The sequence below is a fragment of the Neodiprion pinetum genome, chromosome 7 (assembly GCF_021155775.2).
Source record: "Neodiprion pinetum isolate iyNeoPine1 chromosome 7, iyNeoPine1.2, whole genome shotgun sequence".
NCBI classification, from domain to species: domain Eukaryota; kingdom Metazoa; phylum Arthropoda; class Insecta; order Hymenoptera; family Diprionidae; genus Neodiprion; species Neodiprion pinetum.
This window is the reverse complement of record NC_060238.1, coordinates 14,665,987-14,689,968: the sequence shown is the minus strand read 5'-3', so window position 1 is coordinate 14,689,968 and position 23,982 is coordinate 14,665,987. Positions and strand designations below refer to the sequence as shown.

At 48.9% G+C, this 23,982-nt stretch overlaps 2 protein-coding genes across 2 annotated transcripts; both read right to left on the bottom strand.

Annotated features, from left to right (window-relative positions):
• Positions 1–791: 791 nt before the first annotated feature.
• Positions 792–2,820, bottom strand: LOC138191307 (uncharacterized). Its single transcript, XM_069137952.1, has 4 exons — positions 2,808–2,820; positions 1,908–2,749; positions 1,380–1,674; positions 792–1,255 (listed from the first exon to the last, which is right to left on the bottom strand). Exons 1-4 carry the CDS (start codon positions 2,818–2,820, stop codon positions 792–794), a joined length of 1,614 nt encoding a protein of 537 aa, XP_068994053.1.
• A 2,637-nt stretch (positions 2,821–5,457) lies between these two features.
• Positions 5,458–6,096, bottom strand: LOC138191306 (uncharacterized). Its single transcript, XM_069137951.1, has one exon. It carries the CDS (start codon positions 6,094–6,096, stop codon positions 5,458–5,460), a length of 639 nt encoding a protein of 212 aa, XP_068994052.1.
• Between the last annotated feature and the right edge of the window lie 17,886 nt (positions 6,097–23,982).

Genomic DNA, 23,982 nt, shown 5'->3' with positions numbered 1-23,982 from the left:
TCCAAGAGGTGGTTGACTCCTTCCGGTCGACAGACAGACATTGCCACGCTGCGCGACCCGTCGCGCTGCTGGTGACACTTGACGTTAAGAACGCCTTTAACTCAGCCAGGTGGGTGGATATCCTAGGGTCGCTGAGAGTCGACTTCGGGGTCCCGCCTTACTTGCTCCGGGTTGTTGAAGACTACCTTCGAAACAGACGGCTGACGTACGAAACGACCGAAGGCCAAGTGACGCGACAGATCACCGCGGGGGTCGCTGAAGGTTCCATACTAGGACCTGACTTCTGGAACCGGATGTATGACAGCCTGCTCAGACTGAAGCTCCCACTTGGCGTTTGCCTGGTCGCTTACGCTGACGACGTGGCGGCATTGATAGTCGAGTGAACTCCAGATCCGGCACAATACGCACTGAAACAGACAATGAGACGAGTCGGACGGTGGATGACTGACCACGAACTGCAACTCGCGACGGAAAAGACAGAACTGGTGCTCCTCACCAGAAGACAAATACCGACCACATCATGCATGACGGTCGGGACGGACGAGATCGAGACCAGAGGGGAGGTCAAGTATGTACCTGGGGGTGACCCTGGATACGAAGATGACCTTCTGGCCTCACATACGACGAACGGCTCAGAAGGCGGCTGAAAAGATAGCATCCCTAAGCCGCCTGATGGCAAACACAAACGGACCGAGACCAGGGAAACGTAGACTTTTGATGTCGACGGTGAACTCGATCCTCCACTACGGTGCGGAGATCTGGGCAGACTCCCTGAAGACTGAGTAGTACTATCACGCAATGTCGACGGTACAGAGACGAAGCGCGTTGATGATTGCTTGTTCCCATCGGACGGTCTCAGCACAGGCCGTTCTGGTGGTGGCAGGCGTGATTCCCGTAGACCTTCTTGTTTCCGAGCCACGGTGCAATCCTCTCAATCCACCAATGTGTGGTGGTCCTGCCTTGAGGGGTCTTCTCCTGGGCATTCCCGCGTCGCACGCCTTAGTCAAGATGTCCATAAGCCTGTCGACTTCTGAGTCAGTTGGATTGTCTGCCTGCTCCTCCCTTTCCTCGCGGAGGCAGATCACCATGGCCTCCTTGTCTAATTTATGGACGGTCCATCCGCCTTCAAGCCGCGTCCCTAGTGGTTTACCAGGCTTGGCAGGTAGCCACCTCATGGCGATGCAGCGGTGGTCGCTGAGGGTTCCGTCCTCCAGGACCCTCCACCCCTGCAACTTAGCCGCTACCTCCGGGCTACCTGTCGTAATGTCAATGACTGAGTTAGAGCCAATACTCACCCTTTGCCATGTCGGTGCGCTGCCTTCGTTGACGGGGTGGAGGTCGAGCCTTGCCAGGAGCTCAACTACGGCCTGGCCCCTCACGTCCAGCTTTGAGGACCCCCAGCTCGGAGACTTCGCGTTGAAGTCCCCGGCAATGATGATCCTGCCTTCTGCTGTTCGGATGCTGGCCTCCAGGCCATCCAGCTAGGCCTCGAAGTCGCTGGGCGTGACGTAGGGCGAGAAACAGCAGCTGAAGATGGTTAAGCCACTCGTTCTCGCCCAGACAAACTCCTCCCCTCTTCCCCCCAGCGTGAGGGTGCCCGGGAGGTTGTTCGTCACCATTATAGCCTCGTCCCCCCTCTGATTCACCAGCCAGTTTCCCTGCTCTCCCGCGTCGCTGGGTTTCGATTTAGATCGGAACGATTAAGATCCCGGCCCTTTGAGCAGCAGCGGTCTGGGTCAGCAGGTCCTGGGCGGCCCGGCTCCGGTTGAGGTTGACCTGGAGTACTACTACCCCAGGCCTGCCCCCGGGTCCCGTGCTGGTGTTTCCTCTTACTCTCTGCATGCTGGGGTATTATTTCCGAGCCTCCACCCGAACGAAGCGCCTAGCGTGGTGAGGGAGAGCATTACAGCCTCCACGCCCGCTGTTTCTGCTCCCCTTACACCCGTGGAGTTGGGCACCCCCCTTGCGGTTCTCCTACTGTGCTGTAGTTCAGCCTTCTCCAGCTCCACCTTGAAGGCTCTGCATTGGCCGCTTCCGGAGAAGTGGTCCGCCCTTGCCCCGCTGTTGATGCACACGACGCATCTTGGGCTGGTCCTTCCACACTCCTGCTTTTCGTGGCCGTTCTCCCCGCAACTTCTGCATGCATTTGCATTGTCAATACCCAGGCATCGGACCGCGTGGTACCCAAAACCTTGACACCGGTGGCACCTGTCCACCGTGATCCTCTCCCGGATCCGGCAGGCCGTCCACCCTATCTTGAGCTTACCGAGGGCCAATAGCCTCTGGGCAGTCCGCTCTAGCATTTTGCACAAAGTGGCCTGGGTACCCCGGAAGCCTACCCTCATCTTGATTGGGACCTCCAGCGGAGCTTTCAGAGCGCTGGAGAGAGCCGCCCTTACCTTCTCGTCTGTCGTCACTTCGTACAGGTCCCTGATCTCGACGGTCATGATCGGCTCCAGGGTCGAGACCTTCGCCTGTTCCCCTAAAACCTCCCCGACCGCCTCCCTCAGGGCCTGGGCGCCGTTCGACCCCTTCACCTCGAGGAGGACATCTCCCCCCCCCCTTGTCCGCCTCACTGCCGTAACGTTGGCGCCAGCCTTTTCGGGGTCCACTTCCCCCTTAACTTTCTTGAGGACGTCTGCGTAGTTACATCCCTCCGCTACCTTGATGATGACGGCATCCGGCCGGATCGGCTTTCTTCTTGGCCCCCCCTTCGATGGAGCCGCAGCCGCCGGTTTCCGCAGGACTGCTGGTTGGGGTGCCGCGGCAGTGGGTTTCGCCGTTCCTTTCGGTCGGCCTCTTCTCACCACCTCGCTTCATCCGTCGAGTCCCTTGTCCTTCTGCTTCTCCTCGGGGCGTGGCCGCTTCTTTGCTGCACCTACAGATGGCGAGATCTCCTTCCTTTTGGCAGATTTTTCCTTCGTTCCTGCTACGTCTTTTGTCCGTGGCTGCTTTAATTGTTGTAGCTAATCCTGCGGCCCTTCCTTCGTCATCTGGACAGCCTTGACCGCGGTTTCCCGTGGAGCCTTAGCCACTGCCAACTCTTCCTCCATGCGCCTCGACGCCCTTTCTACTTGCCTCACGACGATGGCCGCCTTCGTCGTGTCCTCTTTCAGCGTAAAGCTGGTTTTCTTATGCACGAGGGCGAAGCCCTCCATGTCCTCGATGAGGGCAATCAGCGACTTCAGGTACTCCCTTCCGCTTATCTCCGACAAGCCTAGCGACGCACTGGGGTAGCTGTTCGTCCTTCCCTCCTTCGTTACGGTCCTCGGGATCGCTCCCTTCGGTCCGCTGGCTGACCTTCGGTCCCCTTCTGTCGCCTCTACGTCGATAAAGACTAACGGCGTCTGGACAGGCGCCGGCTCCCACATCTGCAGCTCCAGGCTGGTGATCCGCCTGGGCTGTGGTGGTGACCGGTGGATGCTAGACCTTCTTGCAGAGGGATCCACCTCTAGTACCTCATACTCTATTTTGTTATCGGTTGATTTTGTTTTGAATTGATCCATATTGAATTATTTTAAGTCTAACGACGATTCAGCCATCATGGCAGCTGCACCGCGGTGCAGCATCTATCCCCGCCGGGAAGAACTCTACCCCCGTATTCGCGCGGAAGCTGCTGTCAATTTATCGGGTGGTCAACCCTATCCGTGCGATCCCCCACACCCCTCTTACCTCTTTAGGGTGTTTCGTCCGGGGGATTCCCCTATCAATCCGAGCCCGGGTTGGCCTCCTTTCGAGTAAGACCTCGCCGGAAATACCCTACCGGCTTCGAGTATGAGGAAATACTGACCAGGTAATCCTCCATGCATGCGCCCGAGGTCCAAGATTCAACCCTCTGCTTGGCTCCAGTCAGCTGCAAATAGCGGTTTTCCCACTTCAAACCAGTGGCTTCCTAGGAAGCTGCAGGAAAAGATACAGACATTTTTTGCAGCCCTGGTCGGTCGGATTACTAGTCCGACCTTGGCTAGTCTCGGTGGAATATCCTCGAACACCCCGACCACATCCTATTCTCTTATCTCCCATATATTCCTCACCATTTCCTTACCCAGCCTCGAGAGGCTGGGCCGGTTGCTCTTAGTAGTCGCTCTTCTAGGCTCGCCTTCGGCTAGGGATTTAAAGATTCCAGGCGTCGGTTCCCCTAGATTCATTGCGACCAACAAGCCCCCACACCACGACAAGGTGACAACCGACGTGGGGGGACCTAACCTTTTTTTTTTTTTTTTTTTTCCGATGGAAAAGTGCCTTATACACACCCTGTGTTTCACGCAAGAGACACAGGGTAGTGTGGAGCCCGCCCCCACTAAAAACCCACCGGCCACCCTGGAACAGGATGAGAGACTCCCCGGAACCACCGAAGCATAACTTCGGGGGGTCTCCCGGCACCTTAGCGTGCGTGCGCTCACTCCTAGCTTGGCAGTTGCGTCTCCCATCCCTCCCAATCCACTCGGTTCACGATACCTTGCTCGCGTCATACCTAGGGACCAGCTCCGGTTTTCGCTGTTGGCTGACGCTCTATCGCTGGAGTCGCTTAGCGTACGGACGCTGCCTCCCTGCGCTAGCGGCTTGGTTTCTGCACCCCTCCGCTGGCAGCCCATCACCTCGGGTGCCGGGAAACAGAAGCACCAGCAAGGCCGTCCCTCTCTGCCCCCGTGTAGGCAGGAACCGCGGGGAGGGAAACGGGGAAGGGGAAAGGCGGAGGGGAAAGGGGAGGAGATGAAGCACAGGCGTCCGTGACGATACCCTACGACCTGTCACCTGCTACCCTAGCATCAACGACGCCACGAGCGCCCCCGCCCGCCCCCACCCCTGCAACCACCGAGATCCACACCCCCGCCCCGCACACACCGCAGCCCCACCGCAAAGGGCGGAGGGAAGGCCCGCCGGCATCCGACCCCGCCAACCCTTCCGGGCCCCTACCCGTAGTTACCAGGATCTGCTCGCGCCACCCCTCATCCCGTTTCCCATTTATGAGATGCCCCACTCCTCTATCTCCCCGAGACCGTGTCGCTGGAGACTCTTTCCGCCACGCGCGCCAAACCCCGCTGGCGCATCCGCTCGGCTTGCTCTTTCTCCGTCATGACGGCGTTCGCGAACCATGTGACCGCTGCCCACCCTTCCCTGCTCCTCGTCATAGCTTTGACCAACGCCGGTAGCGTCAGGTCCGCCCCCGTGACTCCGCGTAGGAGTTCTCGCTTCGTCTCTCAGGCCGGGCACGCCTCCACCGTGTGTTCCGCTGTATCCACGGCCCCCCGCATTGCTTGCATACCGGGTCCGCGGCTCTGCCTATCTTGTGCAGAAAGCCCTCGAAGCATCCATGACCCGTCGCGATTTGGGTCAGGTGGAAAGTTACCCCTCCGTGTTCTGCGCTGAACCAGTCCTCCCAATTCGCCAATATAGCACCCCTGAGGCGCCCGCTAGGGAGGTTGGGCCTGCTCAGGTCCGCCCTCCATTCCCTTGCTACAGCTGCCCGTTCCACGCCGCCAAGGCGCGCGTGCTTGCTGTGTCGGTCCTTCTCGCGCTTTGTTGCTCCCGGAGGCTTTGAAACGTGCGGGCTCGCGTCTTCGCTACCAGGTCCAGCGGCGGAGATCGCGTCAGCATGGATGCTGCCACCAGCAATACGGTACGGTACGCCGATGCGACCCTTATCTGTACCTTACGTTGCATCCGTTGTAGCCGTCGCTTAACGGCGCGGTTGGACGTCGCATCGCTCCACGCTGGGGCTCCGTAGAGGATGATCGCGTAGATCACCTCCGCGTACAGCCTCCTCCTCTGCTCCGTGGGCCCCCGCAGGTTTGGCATCAGCCTAAATAACGCGCGAGTCGATTTGGCTACCTTGGTCTCCTCTCGCGCGAAGTGCTCTCGGAAGTTAAGCTGGGCGTCCAGCGTAATTCCCAGATACTGTATGTGGGCACTTATCGCTACTGCCTCCCCCCCTACTCTAAGGCATGGGCTCTGCGTTGCCCAGCCTCGCCGTTCCCGGCCCTTGGCGAACGCAACCGCCTGGGTTTTGGTGGCCGACACCGTCAGCCCCAGACGGTTGATCCGCCTCACGACCGTTGCCACCTGGACCTCAGCCAAGACGATCGCGGTCGCCATGTGCCCCGCCGAGCTGAGAACCAGCGTATCGTCCGCGTAATACAAGACGTCGCACCCCTCTTCCCTGCGTACCCGAAGGACCCCGTCGAAGCAGAGGTTCCTCCCGATCGCTCAGGTACGACCCCGTCACCCTTCGGAGGTACCTCGGCACCTCTCTGTCCCTTAGGGCCGTCAGTATGGCCCCCCACGGTACGCTGTTAAAGGTGTTAGCTACATCCAGGGAGACCGCGATGACCACCCCCCCCCCCCCCCTTCCCCCTTGACCACGCGCCCGCCACAAAGCCGCGCACCCTCAGCAGCGTGTCGCACGTTGCCCTGCCCTCCCCGAAACCGTACTGACCCTCCGCGAGATCCGCCGCGGGGTTTTCCGCCATCCACCCTTTCAGCCGCTCGACTACCACTCGCTCGAAGCCTTTGCTGATTTCGCTCATCAGGCATTGGGCCTAACCTTTGGCAGCGGATCCCCCGCCGAGCTCCCCCTTTGGAGATAAGCACCAGTCATGGCGTCTTCCACTCCCAGGGAACCGCCCCCTCCTGCAGGCACCTCGAGTAGCACTTCGCTCGGAGGGCCACTATGCCATCTGGGACGATAGCCCAGATCCTCCCCTTTACCCCGTCCAGCCCCGGTGCCGTGCTCCTTTGCCCCCCCTTTTTGAGGGCCGTGCGAACCTCTTCCGGGCTCACTGCCCACTCGTCTCGCCATCCCTTTTCTCCGTGTGCCTTCACCTCCTCCTCCCGTTGGTCTTCGTCACGCGGAGCCCGATGCGGGAATAAGGAGGACAGCAGCCGCCCGGTGATGACCGGGTCCAAGGTCTCCGTCAGTTCCGGTGAGGACCCCCGAAGCCTGTTGAACACCATTCTGTACGGCAGTCCCCAGGGGTCCGTCTCCACTGCACTGATTAGGTCCTGCCAGGCCCGAGCCTTGGCTGCCTTGATACCTTCTCGCAGTCTGCGTTTGGCTTCTTTGTGTTCCGCCTCCCACAGCGAGCCCGCCCGCAGGGTGTGGTCACACCTTGTCATCCGTCGCCTAGTCCGGATGCAGGTCCTGCGCAGCTCGGCTACTTCGTCCGTCCACCAGTGTACGGATTTCCTGTGCGGAGGTGGGCGGGACCTGTGCGCCGCCGCGACGCAGGCTTCTGCCATCGCCTGCCTGATCCACCTGGCAAGCCCATTTGCCGTTGTGCGGTCCGTTCCGGTCGGTCCCACGCCAGCTGTGGTGCTAGGGACTCGTGGAACCTCTCTTCCTTGAACTTGTTCAAGTTCCATCGGCGCCTAGTCGTTTCTCTGTTGGGGGGGGGGGGGGGGAGGTTCACCGGCCCAAGGACGGTCCGCCACCTCAAAGGCGATGTATCGATGGTCCGAGAGGTTCTCGATCCTCGCGAGAACCCTCCATCCCATTACTCTTACGGCTAGGCCCGGCGTGGCCCAGGTGGTGTCCACGACTGATCACCCCTGGGGTCTTACGCAGGTCGCTGTTGCGCCGTTGTTGAGTAGGCGGAGCCCGAGGGATGCTGCCCAGCTCTTCAGAATCTCTCCTCTGCGGTTCGCGCCTGTGGGGTCCCACGCTGGTGAGCGGGCATTGAAGTCCCCGCCCACTATTACTCCCTGCATACGGTCTGCCGATCGAACTGCCTCCCCTAGGTCATCGAGGCGTGCGGAGAATTCCTCCAGCGTGATGTTTGGGGAGATGTACACGGAAATGACCGTTATTTGGAGGCATATAACGGAAACGTACCCCTCTCCTCTGCTACCTCAGCGGCAACCTTGCCGAAAGTCCCCTGACCCCCAGGTTACTGCGGTCAGTCCATCCATGCTGCTGATCCAGCGCGGCGAGTCCGAGGCGGTGGGTGGCTCAAAGATGAGGCACACATCCGTCCCTGTCTCTGTCGTATGTTGTGCCAGCAGGTCCCGGGCCCGCCAGCTACGGTTGAGGTTGCACTGCAACATTCGTAGTGCTTGGGGCAGCCTCGCCATTTCGGTTTGTCACCGCCGCGGGCCTCCGACCCCGCTCCTCTACTGCCGGACATTGTCCGGAGTCCATTCTGTGCGCGCTGTTACCGCCCTTCTCTGCGTAGATGGCGCATCTGGGGGCCGCCGTGCATGCTCGCGCTTGGTGCCCTTCGCCGCCGTACCCGTAGCATGCCGCCCCGCGTGCTTTGGGTACCTTGCAGGTCGCCCCGATGTGTCCAAATTCCCAGCACCGTAAGCATTGCCGCGGTCGGACCTCGAGGAGGTTGACTCACGCCGTCGTCCATCCTACTCGTACCTTCCACTTTGCGGCTATTTTCGTGGCCGCTGTCAGCGGACACTGGACCCACGCGCTCCGCAGGCCGTTGGTCATCTCCCACAGGGGTCCGACCTTTATCGCCTCGATTCCGCACCCTCCTGTTGCAGCCATTATGGCGGCAAGCTCTTCCGCCGTTACGGAGTCGTCCATGTACAGGACTCGGATTTCACCCTTGATGATGGGGCGCGAGATGCGAACCGCGTCCCCAGATTCGCCCTTCGTCATCTTGCCGAGGTGCGCCGCCAGTACGTCGGCTTTTTGTGCTCCGTCTGGGCCGGCTACTTCGATCAGTACTCCACCTTTGGCAGAGCGCCGGATCTTTGTCGCTGGCATTTCCAGCTCCGTGAGAGAGATCTTCGTCCTCGCCCTACGCAGTATGTCCCCGTAGTTAACGTTTTCCCCGGTCCCCTTGATCGCCACGGCGGCTGATCTCGGGGGCCTCCGACTCGCGTTCTTTGCAACCACCGTCGCCTGTGCGTTGATGTTTCCTTCACGCTGCTGTCCGTCAGTGGGCCTGGCGGCATTTTGCAGGGCCGCGGCGGGAGCACCTGCCGGTGGCTCCACTCTGACGGCCTCGTCCTGGTCCCTCCTTGGGTTCCGCCTACCGTTACCAACGGTTGTCCACACGTCTTCGCCACCCTCCCTTGGTGTGGCGATTGTTCCTCCGCGGGTCTCGGTTATCCCGCTTGTTGTCGCGGGGAGTTCGGACTCACCCGGTGTTTGCGACTCTCTCTGTTCATGTCCCCCAGAAGCTGGATCTGTCGCAACATCTTCCTCAATTCTTTCCAGACCTCGCTGATGGAAGTCAGCTGCCGTTCAAGAGCTGTCTCCCTTTCTCTAAGGCTGGCCGGGAGTAGCCCAAGTTCGGCCTCCGTTAGTCGCAGCCTGGATTCCGGGGCGCTGCCGGACGCCGGCGTTTCCGCTGCTGGGTCGAGGCATTCGTGTCTGCTTTTAGCGGCCCTTATGATGAGCGGGGTGAGCGCTCGGCCCTGTCCCATTCTATCGGCTCGTGAGGTGGTTCTCGCCCCTCCTTCTTCCCCCCCATCTCTGGTCACGAGGGCGTAGGTCGTTACGCTACGGTCGACCGCCTGTTCATTGGCTCTCTCCAATTCCCGTTTTACCTCCGTGAGTTTCCGCAGCGCTTCCCTTTCTCCCTATCAGCCTTGCGGAGCTGGGCTAAGAGCTCTGTATTTTGCGCCCTCAGTGGTGCAGGGTCATAAGCCGATACTGCCTTCCCTGTGAGGGTTAGCAGTGCCTCTTTCGCCCAGCTTAGCCGCTTCTTCATGTTACCACTCAACCTTCCTGAGATGGACCGACACTTGACCCGGATGGCATCCGTCTCTTCCAGCCATTCCCGTATCTGGGTCCCTAGGTCCGCCGCTGACATGATCCGGTATTCTACTGGGCCTACTCCCTCTGGGGAGCCCTTCAGCGAACTTGCGACCGTTCTCCTCTGCGGTTTTGATTGCCGCGACGTTGTCAGTGTTGGCGGGGCGGGCCCCGTCTCCGCCCTCGTGCTCGGACCCGGCTTGTCCCACTCCGGTCTCTCATTCGCCATCCCCGCGGGCCCCTCGCTGGGCTTTGCCTTAGGTATGGCCTTGCGTCTCCTTTTGCCCTTGAGGCGCAGGCCCCTCCGCACCCTTCCCTCTTCCTCCTGTTCCGAGGAGGCCCCCTCCTTTAGCTCCTCCACCGATGTGGAGAGTTCTGGTTGCCGGGGAGTCCCATCCCCCTGTGCACACCCTGCCTTTCCCCCTAGCTGCCTCGGTTGGAACAGCTCTTCGTTCGAGCCTGGGCTTCCGTCCGGTGGGGTCAGCTCCTATCCCTTCCGCTCGTTCCTTTGCGAAAGCGGTGTGGCATCCGATGCCGTGAAGAGCGGTTCCTCTCCATCTCCTGGTTCGTGGAAGCCGCTATCGACTTGTCGGATGGTCTGCCCTATCCGCGCGAACCCTCCATCCCTACATCTTTAGTGTCGCCAGGCGGGGATTCCCCTGTCAATCCGAAACAGGGTAGGCCCCGACCCAGTAAGACGTTGCCGGATTTAACCTCCTACCGGACGTCGGGTATAAGGAAATATTGACCAGATAATCCTCCAAGCATGCGCCCAGGGCACCAGGTTTGACTCCCAGATTGGCTCCAGACAGCCGCGGGGAGCGGTTCTCCCACGATGGGCATGTGGTTTCCTGGGACCTTCGCCATGGAACCGAGGTTCCGTGGACTGAAGTTTACCCGTAGTACGCCACAGAGGTACGGTAAAGGTACTGACTTCACCCGCAGCCCCGGTCGGTCGGCTACTACTCCTTCCTTGATTAGTCTCCGAGAAATTGCCCCAGGGGCCCCAACCGCATCCCATGTACACATCGCCCATTCATACCGCCATTCGTACACCCAGCCCCAGGGGGGCTGGGCCGGCTGTTCTTAGTGGACACTCGTCTCGAATCACTCCCGCCCCGGGATTTTGAAGTCCTGGGGCGTCGGGTCCTCAAGATTCATCGCGGCCATCAAGCCCCTACACCACGACAAGGTGACAACCGACGTGGGAGGAGGGACCTATCCTAACGTAACCTAACCCAATCTCACCTCACCTGACCTAACCTAACCTAAATTCACCTAAACAATGTGAAAAACAAGATGGCGGGGCGCAAGATGGCTGACATGATATCGAAGCAGGTTGCTAACCTAACCTTACCCAGCCCAGCCTAACGCATGTAAACAACAACATGGCGGACATGAATGCAAAGCAGGATGACGATGCAGGATGATGGGGCGGTATTGCAAAATGGCTGGCGGAATATATCGTTTCAAAAATAATATTTTCGGCATACTTCGAATACATTCTTTTGTGCTAATTGACCAGATGGCGACACCGCAATTAGATAGGCTGAGAATGTTGATGATGACCCGTAAACTTTCACGCGCAAGAATTTATTACGGGGGGAGAGTGTGGTTAGTTGGTATACAAATTGCGAGTTTATTCAACACGTTATATTGTTGTCATAGTTTTCCTATTGTGAACTTCAGTATCCATAGTACGTATAATTTATAAAATCTACATCGAACGTGATGGATCTGAATGAAATCAACCTCGTCTGTCGCCTGGAAACGCTGCCCACTAAGAGAATGTCGAAACTGGAGGTTGGGAAGGAGTACAACGTGACGGGGGTAAGACTTGTCAATACTAAGTACGGCACGAGTATTCTGCTCGCGCTAAATGAGCAATTCGAAATAATTTCACCCCTCGAATCGTAAGTCTCATGGAAAATGAAGTGGTGCAATTTAACAGAATGCAGAAGACGATAATCGAGGGCATTCCACGAATAAAATATTATGGGAGCGAATACAACAAATTTGAATTTTTGTGTGACAGATGAGCACGGTCAGCAAAAGCATAACAAAAAGCACTGTTCCAACTTGCAATATGGAGATGATCATGGACGTTCAAAGTTTCGTTGGCCCCGGCAATAAATTTTTATACCCAAGGAACTTGCATCATAAACATAAACTCATCGGGTTTGAGTCGCATTCTCTTTAAACCACCGAACGCTTGGGCAGATCTACCAGCTGAACAAAAAGCTACTAACGCTTGGCTAACACACAATTTTCAGGGAATACTATGGAATGCAGGAATCGAACCTTATGCTGAGGTGCAGAAAGTTGTAACAAAGGCTGTTAAATATGCATGCTATGTATATGTCGAAGGTGAGGAGAAGAAACGGTGGCTGACGAAGATCCTTGACTGGGCAAAACGAGTAATAAACATGGAAGATTTACAACTTTTCACCACCATCACTGGAAAAACTGAAACATATGGAAGAGGCGGGTTGGTGCGTTGATTATCATGAAAACGGTTAAACGGGATACAACTGTGCCTTCGCAAATCTTTAGCGGTTGAAGAAGTGGTATGTCAAGGAGTGCAAAGGGTCTCTCTCGTGAAATCGTTCGACCAATTCAACAAAACAAAAAAAAAAAAAAATGTAAATATCATGCGAAGAAAAAAATATGAATAGAATTTATTGTAGTATATATATATATATATATAAATATATACGAGTATATACATGTGTGTATATATATTTCGAATTACAGTTACACCTCATTTTAAGTAATATAATTTATGTAAATGAATCTAAAATAAATATATATCTTACTATATTATAGAATAGTTTCCCTCCGGGTCCTGATCATTGTTTGGGTCAGCCGTTCGGGTTAGCCGTTTGGGTCAGCCATTGGGGTCAGCCGTTTGGGTTAACCGTTTGGGTCAGCCGTTTGGGTTAGTCATTTGGGTCAGCCGTTTGGGTTAGCCGTTTGGTTCAGCCGTTGGGTTAGCCGTTTGGGTCAGTCGTTGTGTTGTTTGGGTTGGATTTTGTTTTGTGGTTTTGTTTGGGTTCAATTGGGCGATACTTGTGTTGTTTTGGTTGGACTTCACTGGAATTTGGAGAGACTGATGGAGACCAGATGATGAATTGTATAGCAGCATTCCGTGGTGTGGGAGAGGGCTTTTCTTGCATTTTATCCCCGTTTTGTTCGCTAAAATTGAATGATTGAAATTGGCTTGGCTTTCATTAAATCATTATATCTTTATTATTCTTTCCTATCTTAAGATCTTAATAAATTCATTATTTAACCTTTGAGACGAGAGTGGAAAGGTTATCTGTGGCTTTTTTTCGGTTGTTCGTTTCCCAGAAGAAGATTTTTTAACGCTGTTACGTCCGTGAGTAGAGTTTACTCCTGAGCGGAAGGAGTAACCTGGTTGGCTTCGCTTTTACGTTTCAGGTCAACCGGAAATCAGGATGAGGATTGAATAAACTTGAGTATGTTGATATGTCGATTACATGTTTATTGCGTAGAACTTGAGATACCGGTAGGAGTGAATTGCGTGGTACGAAAAGATATATAAGAAGTCTGGATGTGGGGTTGTCGAGAGTCAGAATAGGAGTGTCCCTTGAGACGTGAAACGTACGGGTGCAGAAAAGGTGTGACAATGCTAGAAGTAGGGAATGGAATTTGATGAGTAAGCGCGATAGTGAATAGCGTGAGACTACGTAGAGATAAGAGGACAGGACAGCGACCATGAGATTAATGTAAGAACTGTGGGAGAGTTAGCGAGTAGGAAAAATAGAGAGAAGTGGTATGCTGGACGTAACAACGCCATTTCTGAATCCAATTTTTTTACACATTTCATATTGTTAACATGAAAATACGTTGTCTCTGTAAAAATAATTGCGCCTCCGTAACTAAGGATTCGTATACTCTGGGCAGTCTTGGAAAGAACCGGGCGAAAAGCATACACATGGAGCTTTCGAATTTTTTTTTTTCGAAAAATCGAAAAATACTGATAGTAAAAAAGAATGAATAAGACATGTTCTGAAGTATTACCATTGTTTTCTATTTTGCCCATAAGTTCAATATTTCGCCCTCTGTCCAATGAAATTTCGTTCGCATAATTTGATATTACCACTTCCAATTTATATCGGCCATCAGTGATTGCCCCAAAAACTTGATTCGTTTCACGAATGTTTGTTGAAACAAACTCATTCCGTATGTATCCCTTGACTCCTGTATCTATTAATATTTGTATAGATGAATGAATGTTTTTGTATCTTTTTCTATTCACTTGTATGATGCTAATAAGAACGTGTATTTCAATTTTTATTTTTATTATTTCGTAATGACTTACGAACATAATCAGAAGTCGTAAATATATCTTTTAAATCGGTTGTGATCATTTTTGCATGATCTGGTTCGGCGTCGTAGGAATCTAATTTTGTAATTTTTGAATAAGGTTTGACCAGAAGTTCGTAAGCAACATTTCCATTGTTAAATTTTGTTTCCTTTGCAATTACCGTTTCGACAAGGACGACCTAAATAATTGTTTATGGGAACTGAAAATATCATGGGAATTGATATTTAAATCGTGTCGATTAGGGGACCATTTCAGTGTGAAATTTGTTGGGAACGTTTTTTTTCCATTATCCAAAAATATGAACTTTTATCAACATTTGGTATGTCATTTGAATGAAGGAAAAAAAAATCGAACTGATTATCAAATTTTACTCGAAACAAAAAAATCATAAATATCCGCGATTTTCAAGTCAGTCACACTGTAATGGTTCTTCAATAAATACCTCATTCAAATTTATTCTTCCAAAAACGACTTCAATATCGTTGTTCCATATGACACATTGAATTGTGGTCCTTTCGGAATTGTTAATGATGAATTGAAATACCTCAAATTGTTTCGATAAATCTTTCGATTCGATTTTTCTCGGTCGATCGACTTCTTCCATGTACCCAACTATAGATCTATAAAAAATTGGAATATGGAATTGGCATCTCATTTAACACGATAGAAATCATTTTCCATAACAAAGAATTCCTTAAAATGTTAAATATTAAAGTGAAATAACAAGAATTACAAATCAAATTTTTGACGGAATTCCAAATCACGAATTAATTAATTTTGAACATATAATATCTCATTTCAAAAAATATCAGAGGAGCACTTTTCATTTACAAGACAGAATAAAACTAACACAGATTTGTCACCAATTTTACTTTTCTTCAAGTAATCCGTGCTCGAAAAAGGTATGGGTGTTTCATTTTTTTTCTTTCAATTATCTTTTGAAGTAGATGCATATTCATCACTTTTTTCGCACTTTTCGCGACTTGAGCCAGGTCCGTACTCTTCATTTTTATTTTTATATTGGGTCATTATGTAAAATTTAAAAAAAAAAAAATTATTTAAAAACGGTCCTATAAACTGTCAGAAACTGGACGAAATGAATAGTGTCGGTCTTGAAGTATGAATTAAAATTGAAAGTCGAAACAAATCAATACAACGCTGATTTCGGGCCGTACATAAAAACGGTCATATAAGCTGTCAGAAACTGGATGAAATAATAGTGTCAGTCTTGACGTGTAAATTAAAATTGAAAGTCGAAACAAATCAATATAACGCTAATTTCGGGCCGTTATTTGATTAATGATAAGCAGCTTTGTCAAAATATAAATTTGAACAGTTGCATATTTCACATTTTTACTATGGTTTTGAGAAATAAATAACGTCAAAAATTATAGACTGCAAAATCGTGCTATACAAATATCTTGAAAATAATCGAGAAATAGTGTTAAAGAAAAAAAAACATCGAAATGGATTCGAGGGATAAACGACGCAAATGCCAAGAAAAATATGCACAGCAAAATCGGTCAACGGAATTGAAACGTAAACGCAAATATCGTAAAGAAAATAGGTAAATGATGTTGAAGAAAAAACGTATCGTAAACATGAGCATTGCTGAAATTGAAACGCAACAAAACCGCAAATGGATTGACATGCGAGGAAAAAAAGATGGAAATACGAACCCGAAATCTTATTAGGAAACGAAATGGTATCGCCCTTGATGGTGCTTCAAACAATAGTCAATACTATAATATTGGTGATATGGCATATGTTTGTGAGTATTGCAATGCTGTACTTTGGATTAACGATTTTCCGAAGAAAAACTGTTGCCATGGAGGTAAAGTATCTTTACCTTCATTGTCACCGTATCCCAAAAAGTTAAGCAAATTTTTTGATGATATCGTGTTTCGGAGTACAATTCGTTACTATAACAGTAAATTTACTTTTACAACGTTGAAACAAACTTTTTGAAAAATTCTGGGCATGGTGTTTATAATCTGAAAATTCAGGGTCAGGTTTATCATTATGCACCTACTACTTTATATCCAAAGAAAAACGAAAGTCCGAAATACGGTCAAATTCATATCTACGAAGATTATGAAGCTGTGAAAGAAATATTATTGAACAACCCTCAGTTAAAATATTCAACAACGAGAAAAATTAATTCCGAGTTGAAAAAAATTAATCAGTTTGTTAAAAAGTATAAGCTTTCACATCAATACTCAAAAAAATTTAAAAATTATTGTTAACATTTTATTCGGAATCCGAATGTGGACATGCGTAGATATAACAAACCGTCAGCTACTGAATGTGCAGCGTTAATTATTTCTAAAGACGGAACTGTTCCTCATTTCGACTTATAGTAGGGGAGCCCAAGAGGCTAAATGGTAAGTCACTTTAGCGCTGCGAGAACCTATTGGATCATAAAGATTAGATACTAAAAAGAAAAAAAGTTCATATGATATATGCTCTTTTACTGCCGGGGGAAGTAGGTACTAATTTTCAAAAATGTAAAAAAAATTTATTATAAAGAAATACTCGAGTGCGTCAGACATTAATATCGTATACGCCCTATGTGCTTCCGGTAACAGAGAAGTATTAATCTGCCGGCTTACAAGTCGGGGGTGGCAGCACGAAGGGGTAGAAAATGAAAAAAAAAAAAATTATTTAAGCTCATCAGATATTCAGGGGGAATGTTAAGTGACCTCTAAAAGGTATCCTATTCAAAAGACTGACGATTTGGATGCAGTCAGAACTCACAGCCGATTTTTGAAAATGTAAAAAAAAAATAGTGACCTTGAAATACTCAAGCTCATCAGATTTATATGCAGACAGTTCAGCTCGATGTCCTTGTTGTGCTAACCTATAATCTGATAATTATGTGGAGGAATTTCATTGTTCTGACAGCTTAAGGTAGTACCGTGACATGTAAAGGACACCAATAGTCAATGGCTATTGTTTTCTTTCTCACTCACTAGTGCTGTCTTTCTTTACCGACTATCGCTCACTTACTTCCACTCACGTGAATCATCGCAAGTCACCAACTTCAAAAGTTATTTACAAAAAAATAAATACTGCTTGTTTATGTTTTTTTTGAAAAAAATTACTTGTTATATCCTCAATTAATAATTCTCAGTTTTTGAAAACAATCCTAAGAAAAATATGGCTGTTATTAAATAAAATGCTCACTCTAACTACTCTAACTACGGATAGGGAATACATATTAAATGTACGACTAGCCATCAGCTGAGATGGCATCATGGCCGCAGAAAGTAGTGGGGGGACGGTGCGAGAGAGTGAGAAATAGAGAAAGAGTGAGAAGGGGAGAGAGGCGCGGAGTCGGAAATACATAGTTCTCAGCACTTGCACGTACCTCACTTTATCAATAATTTTAGCTTTTTTACGTTGTAGAAACCGTCAGATTATATTATATCCCTAATTTTTACATGATTTCCTTTAAATTAAAAAAAAATAACCGCGCTCGAATACTTCCAGGTGACGTTTTTTTTTTGCAAACTAATTACTCGCTTATTCTCTCATATCATGATCAAATCGTCAGAATATTGAAATTGACGCTTTTTTCCATGTAATTAACTTACCTTCTATTAATCTGACGAGCTCGAATTAATTTGAGGATCGATTTTTTTTTACTAATCTGATTGGCTACCCTAGACGCACCCTTGTATATTAAGGGTTCATATATGGTGGTCGTTCATAACAGGGTGCAAGGTTTCCTTCCTTATATTGTTCTGTCGCGTTTGAATAAAACCCAAAATCCCCTCTTGGGCTCCCCTACTATTATGCGTATATCCTAAATATTGCGATAGGGAAAATAAGACAATTCGGATTTCAATTGAACTATCGTCCTATGTCGACCCAATGACGTTCTTTCTTCTTTTCCCATCTGACGATTTAGGGTGGAGTCCAGAAATGAAGCAGACGAATAACCTTAAGCGTCTATCCATATTACAATTTTATTCTTATCGTTTAGCCTATAGACCAGACGAGCACTTCATTCCAATCTTGAAAGGTGGTCGCTTAACGCAACAATACGTTATTCGTGCATGTATAATGGTTGAAAGTACACGCTTAGATTTTTTCCGCAGAAACCAACAACAGTTACAAATTGAATGTTATCAAGGTTTACTAGACCGTGTTAAAAAAAGTGTTTTGAACAAGTCAGCAACATTTCAGTCAGAGGACAGATTAGGAAACATTTTTATATTACCGTCACCTTTCATTGGAAGTCCATGTCATCTGTATAAAAATTACCAAGACGGAATGGCTATTATAAGAGCTAAAGGTGAACCCGATTACTTTATCACCATGACATGCAATCCCAATTGGCCCGAATTAAAACGCGTGTTGAAAAAATTTCCAAAAGAAACAACAGTTAATGATATACCTACAATTGTATGTCGCCTATTTCATATTAAGCTTAGATCTTTGTTAAATGATATCTTCAGTGGGAACGTATTCGGTCAAGTATTGGCATACATATATGCTATTGAATTTCAAAAGCGCGAATTGCCTCACATACATTCATTATCAATAGTACATGCAAAATTTAAATTGAAAACTCCAGAAGACGTAGATACGTATATTCGAGCTGAAATTCCGAGAAAAGGTGAAGATGATCGATTGCGCTATTTGGTAATCAAACATATGTTGCACGGTCCTCATAAAGCCACCAGTTTGTGCGTAACGACTGATAACGTTCATGAAGTGTGCACCAGAAAAATTCTAGAACCTGTTTGCATCGCAACCGCATTTCATAAAAACGGATACCCTATGTACAAAAGAACCGATAATCGACAGGAGAACGTGTATTACAACAGTAAAGTAAATGGCCATTTGGAATGGATTGATAATCAATAGGTTGTGCCTTATAATCCATATCTATTGACACCATACGGTTGCCATATTAATGTAGAGAGTTGTAATTGAGTGATGTGTATGAAGTATATTAATAAATATATGCATAAAGGTCACGATAGGGCTCTGATGGAAATAAAAGAGTATGGATTGAACAATGAGGTACACGATGAAATCTCTACATTTCTTGACTCCCGGTATGTCGGTCCGATGGAAGCGGCTTGGAGATTATTAGAACTTCCACTTTCAGGTCGATCACACGCTGTTGTTCGTTAAGCGGTTCATTTGGAATTTCAACAAAATGTCATATTTCTCGAAGGTTGCGAACGAGATATAATAAGTAGTGTATATATGCCGGTTCTGGACCACAGCCCCCCTAGCTCCCCCCCCCCCCCCCCCCCCGCCGGTTCTAGACCACACAATGGCGCACTCCCCCCTAGCCCCCCCCCCCCCCCCCCAGCCCCCGCCCAATCCGCGGCGTACCGCCCCCCCAATCCGCGACGTCACCCCCCCCTCCACCCACCTAAATCCGCGGCGTTCGCTCCCTCTCTCTCTCCCTCTCTCTCTTTTTTTCTTTTTCTTTTACTCTTTTCTTTACACTATTTCTATGTTTTATTTACACTTTTGTGCTCGCGGTTTCTCTGCATTTTGATTTTGTACGCTTTTTTTTAGTTTCCAGCTCTTAGGTTAAGTTTTATTACATCATATTTTCATGAACGCATTGCCCACGGAGTTTTTCTCCAGGGCATAATAAAGTATATTCATTCATTCTCTCACGCTCTCCCCCTTGTCCCCCCCCCCCCCCCCCCCCCCGCCTCCCCCTCGCCCGTTGATCATTTTCGCGGTTTGCCGCAAGATGTCTATTTTCATAGGATTTGACACACACACACACACACACACAAAAAATGATTCCTGTCGAGACTTGTTTTCCGCCGAACGTCATAAACGTAGGTATTCGGGGCGAGAGCCCCGATTTTTTATACCTGCACCGCCCACTACCTGCTTTTTGTTGCCAATAGAAAAACGTCAGTTTGCAAATATGAGTCTGAGTACTCTCCTAACGTTTTAATCTTGACAGCGTGCAAAACTGCATGCGTGCCCGTAATCTTTATCCAAAATTTCTTGGTTGTTCAATTTTGAAATAAATTTTTCCTCAGTCGGCAATTTAACGTACTCGAGCTTCTCCCAACCATCCATGTACTCATACGGGAGAACACCGTTCTTGGTTATGACTCATGTTTGTCCGAGCTCATGCAAAATTCACGTGTGATTTTCTTTTGGTTATCATTCAAATACGTTGCCACTTTTTCCAGGCTGCTGTGCATAAAGCGATACGAATCTATAAATCTAAACTGTCGGGCCGTTCCTTTAACAAATTTTGTGAACGAAATATACTTTTCTTTATTAACGGGTAGAAGCTGAATAGTACCCTTGAAAGTTGTCGCCAATACTTGAATCAGAAAATGCGAATCGTACCCTGACAGATTATGGAATATCACCGGGATAGTATGTGAGTTCTGATGATTTAGATTACAGCCTGGGCGAGCAGCACCACGATACTTTCCAGTGAAATGACAGTGATTACGATGTTTGACGTCTTCGAGCAAAAACCGGTTTTCGCAAATGTGACACACCGTTGATGAATTGAATTCGTTAGGCTGATTGCAATTGAGCGGTTCTATGGGTACATCCGTTTTGAAATACTTTTCTGACGAATGTGCCAATTTCTCCAACTCATCCACAAACCATCGGATGCAAGTTTCTCCACGGTTAATATCGAACGTTGAAATGAAATCGTCGGAGGCGAAATGGGGATAATATGCTACGCTGTCCGGAACATGGTTCTGGTAAATTGATCTATTTTCTGACACTTAAATATGAGTAGGTTGCAGCAAACATTCAAGATCCGCGTAAATGCAGAATGGAACGGTTTCTTTGTGCTTCAAATTTTTGACTTTCAGTATCTTTTCCTCCACTGTGGGTAATTCAACTTTGGTCTCGTTTAAACTCATGCAACAAACTTTGTGCTTTGTTAAACATATTTCACGTTAAAAGTGAGTGAAAAATCTATCACATAACAAAGAACGATCATTACCGTTGGAAATTTAAGAACTTGTTAATCGAGACTGATTTCGAATAAAAAAAAATGAAAGATTCTATTTTTTTCATCATTCCTCATATCAACATCATCGTCATCGTCGTCGATTTCAGTTTCTATCGCTGGAAGACCAATTACAGGTTTATCAGACTCATTCTGACTCAGGTGAATCGATACTATTTTACCTTTTTCCCGATCACCTTGGTCTTTACCGTAAACGTTTATGGAAAGTCCATTAAGTTTCTCAAATTTTGAAATGGCGTTTTTGTCTAGAGACATAGGAAACTTTATACCATAGTAGTGTATATACGACAGTTCTGATACAAAGATGGCGGCGCTCCCCCCTAGCTCCCCCCTAGCTCCCCCCTAGCTCCCCCCTAGCTCCCCCCCCCCCCCCCCCCCCCCTCGAATCCGCGGCGGTACCCCCCCCCCCAATCCGCGGCGGTACCCCCCCCCCCCAATCCGCGGTGGGACACCCCCCCCCCCCCAATCTGCGACATTACCCCCCCCCCGTCGATCATTTTCGCGGTTTGCCGGAAGATGTCTATTTTCATAGGATTCGACACACACGACACACACACACACACACACGCACGCACACAAACAAAATAATTCCTGTCAAGACTTGTTTTCCGCCAAGCGTCATAAACGTAGGTATTCGGGGCGAGGGCCCCGATTTTTTATACCTGCACCGCCCACTACCTGCTTTTTGTTGACGGATTTCCATTACATGCTTGGGAAACTATACATTGCTACTCTACTCACAGCATTTGCGCAGATTTTTATACTTAGGTGGGCATCCATCGTAGGCGGCGGTGGGCTCGTGGAGAGGCGGAGGGGGGGGGAGGGGAGGGTGAAAACCTGTTTCAACACGCTTTTAGGCAAGATGCAGCTGCGGAAGCGGGTCACTTCAAACGAGCAATAAAACCCAAAAATTTGGAGATGGGGGGATGGGTAAAGGCTGGGCCCAGTCGTCTCTGACGTCACTTTTCCCTCCGATATGCGCAGAACGCAGTGCGCACCGTTCCCAAATTCTTGCGATCTATCGGCCTATATACATATAAGCTCAACGCATCCGATGCAGACTCGTCAGTCTTACACGATACGTGCAAGTCAAAAAAGTTATACAAAGTTCAGCTTATATCAACGTCAAAGTCATGGCAGTCGAAGCGTATATGGGACTTGCGGAGCAGATGGAAGGGACGTACAATTTGCTGAGAGAGCAACCACCCGGAGAAGAGAATGACGCTGTCATCAATCATTGGGCTGATATTGGAATTGCGAATATCCAAGTTCTGCGCGATATTTCCATGCAACGAGGAACAACCGTTGGTGCGAAGATACGGATCCAACATACGATCGCACTCCTGCAATCTTGGGTGACGAAGATCAAGCAGTTGCAGCAGCGCACAGTGGTGACAGGTGGAAATATCGGTACTCCTGCGGGTGTACAGTGGGACGATGTGGATAGTGCTTTTGCCAGCCGAACAGAACGGGGGTTGTCGCAAATCTCCATCATAAGAATTTGGACGCCTTTCTGGACGATGTGCAGCGCGTTGTCACCGAGAAGTTGAAGCTGGTACTGCGCGAGGAGGGAAATGTGAAGGTTAACCTCATATTATCGTGCAAATTCGAAAATGCCAAGCACGAAAAGATCTCCACCGGAGTTAAGAGTTTCAACACCTCCAACGTGGCAATTCTTCTCCCATCGAGCGATACAAATGGCTGGTTTACACGTGCACGGGGTGATCTGCTATTAAAGGTGGAAGATTTCGAGCAACGTGATTCCGGCTGGAGTATGATTGAGATGCTCAACATCGCTGTAAATATCAATCGCTACCAGCCTCTAACCGCAGGGGCTTTAACATTCATCGAGCTGCCCCAGGACATTCGACATAAGAAGGCTGTGATTAACGTGAGGAACAAGGACGAAAGATGTCTTCTCTGGTCCGTCATAGCAGCCCTCCACCCAGTCATCACCCACACCGATAGGACTGGCAACTATCGTCGCTATATTTACGAGTTGGACAGCTACTTTACATGATGTGAAACAGTTTGAGAGATTAAATAATTTGTGCATCAATGTATATGGTATAGAATCTCAAACTTTTTCGCATCATGCAAAATCGAATAAAAGCGTCATCGTGCTAATTTATTTGAGTAAAAATTTGCATAGCGTAAACACTGACACGATCCATCTTCTAATGATTGAGAGTAATCCGGAAGACGATATGACTGGCGAGTTTGCACCGAGATTCCATTTTGCTTGGATTAAAGATCTTTCCGGATTGGTGAGCGAACAATTTTCCGTTCATGAACACAAAATGTTTTTATGTGACAGATGTTTGTGCCACTTTAGCGTGAAACACGCCTACGACAATCATCGGCAAGATTGTATTATGCTAAATAAAGTACGCATGGAATTTCCCAAGTGTAAAGATTTAATATTTTCCAATTTTCAAAACAAAGGCACCGTTCCGTTTCTCGTATACGCCGATCTCGGATGTATATTAATCCCTTAACCTGTAGATGAATTTGAAACTCGTAAGACTTGTGAAATTCAAAAGCATATCCCGCACAGCGTAGCGTACTACGTACATTGCGCGTACGATGAGAATTTATCGGAGTTCCACGGTAAACACGGTGTCGATTGCACAGATTGGTTTATGAAACAGCTTAAAGATTTATCAATTCAAGTAGAGTAACGCATCAAAAACATAATTCCGATAAAGTCTCTTACCCAAGTACAACGCGATCGTCACATGCGCGCAAAGAATTGTTATATTTGTGAAAAACCGTTCACCCCTGAGGAGAAAAAGTGTTACGATCACTGTCACTTCACGGGTAAATATCGTGGTCCTGCTCATAATCGGTGTAATTTGAATTTCAGAGAGTCGCACACAATTCCAATAGTTTTCCACAATTTGTCCGGTTACGATTCTCACTTTT

What these genes read in the sequence shown, in the direction of transcription:
- LOC138191306 (XM_069137951.1), bottom strand. Translation starts at nt 6,096, where the DNA reads ATGGCGACCGCGATCGTCTTGGCTGAGGTCCAGGTGGCAACGGTCGTG.
- LOC138191307 (XM_069137952.1), bottom strand. An exon ending in AAACAGCGGGCGTGGAGGCT is followed by an intron (nt 1,675 to 1,907) that starts GTAATGCTCTCC and finishes ATCGAAACCCAG; the next exon opens with CGACGCGGGAGAGCAGGGAA. An exon ending in GGGGGTCCTCAAAGCTGGAC is followed by an intron (nt 1,256 to 1,379) that starts GTGAGGGGCCAG and finishes ACATTACGACAG; the next exon opens with GTAGCCCGGAGGTAGCGGCT.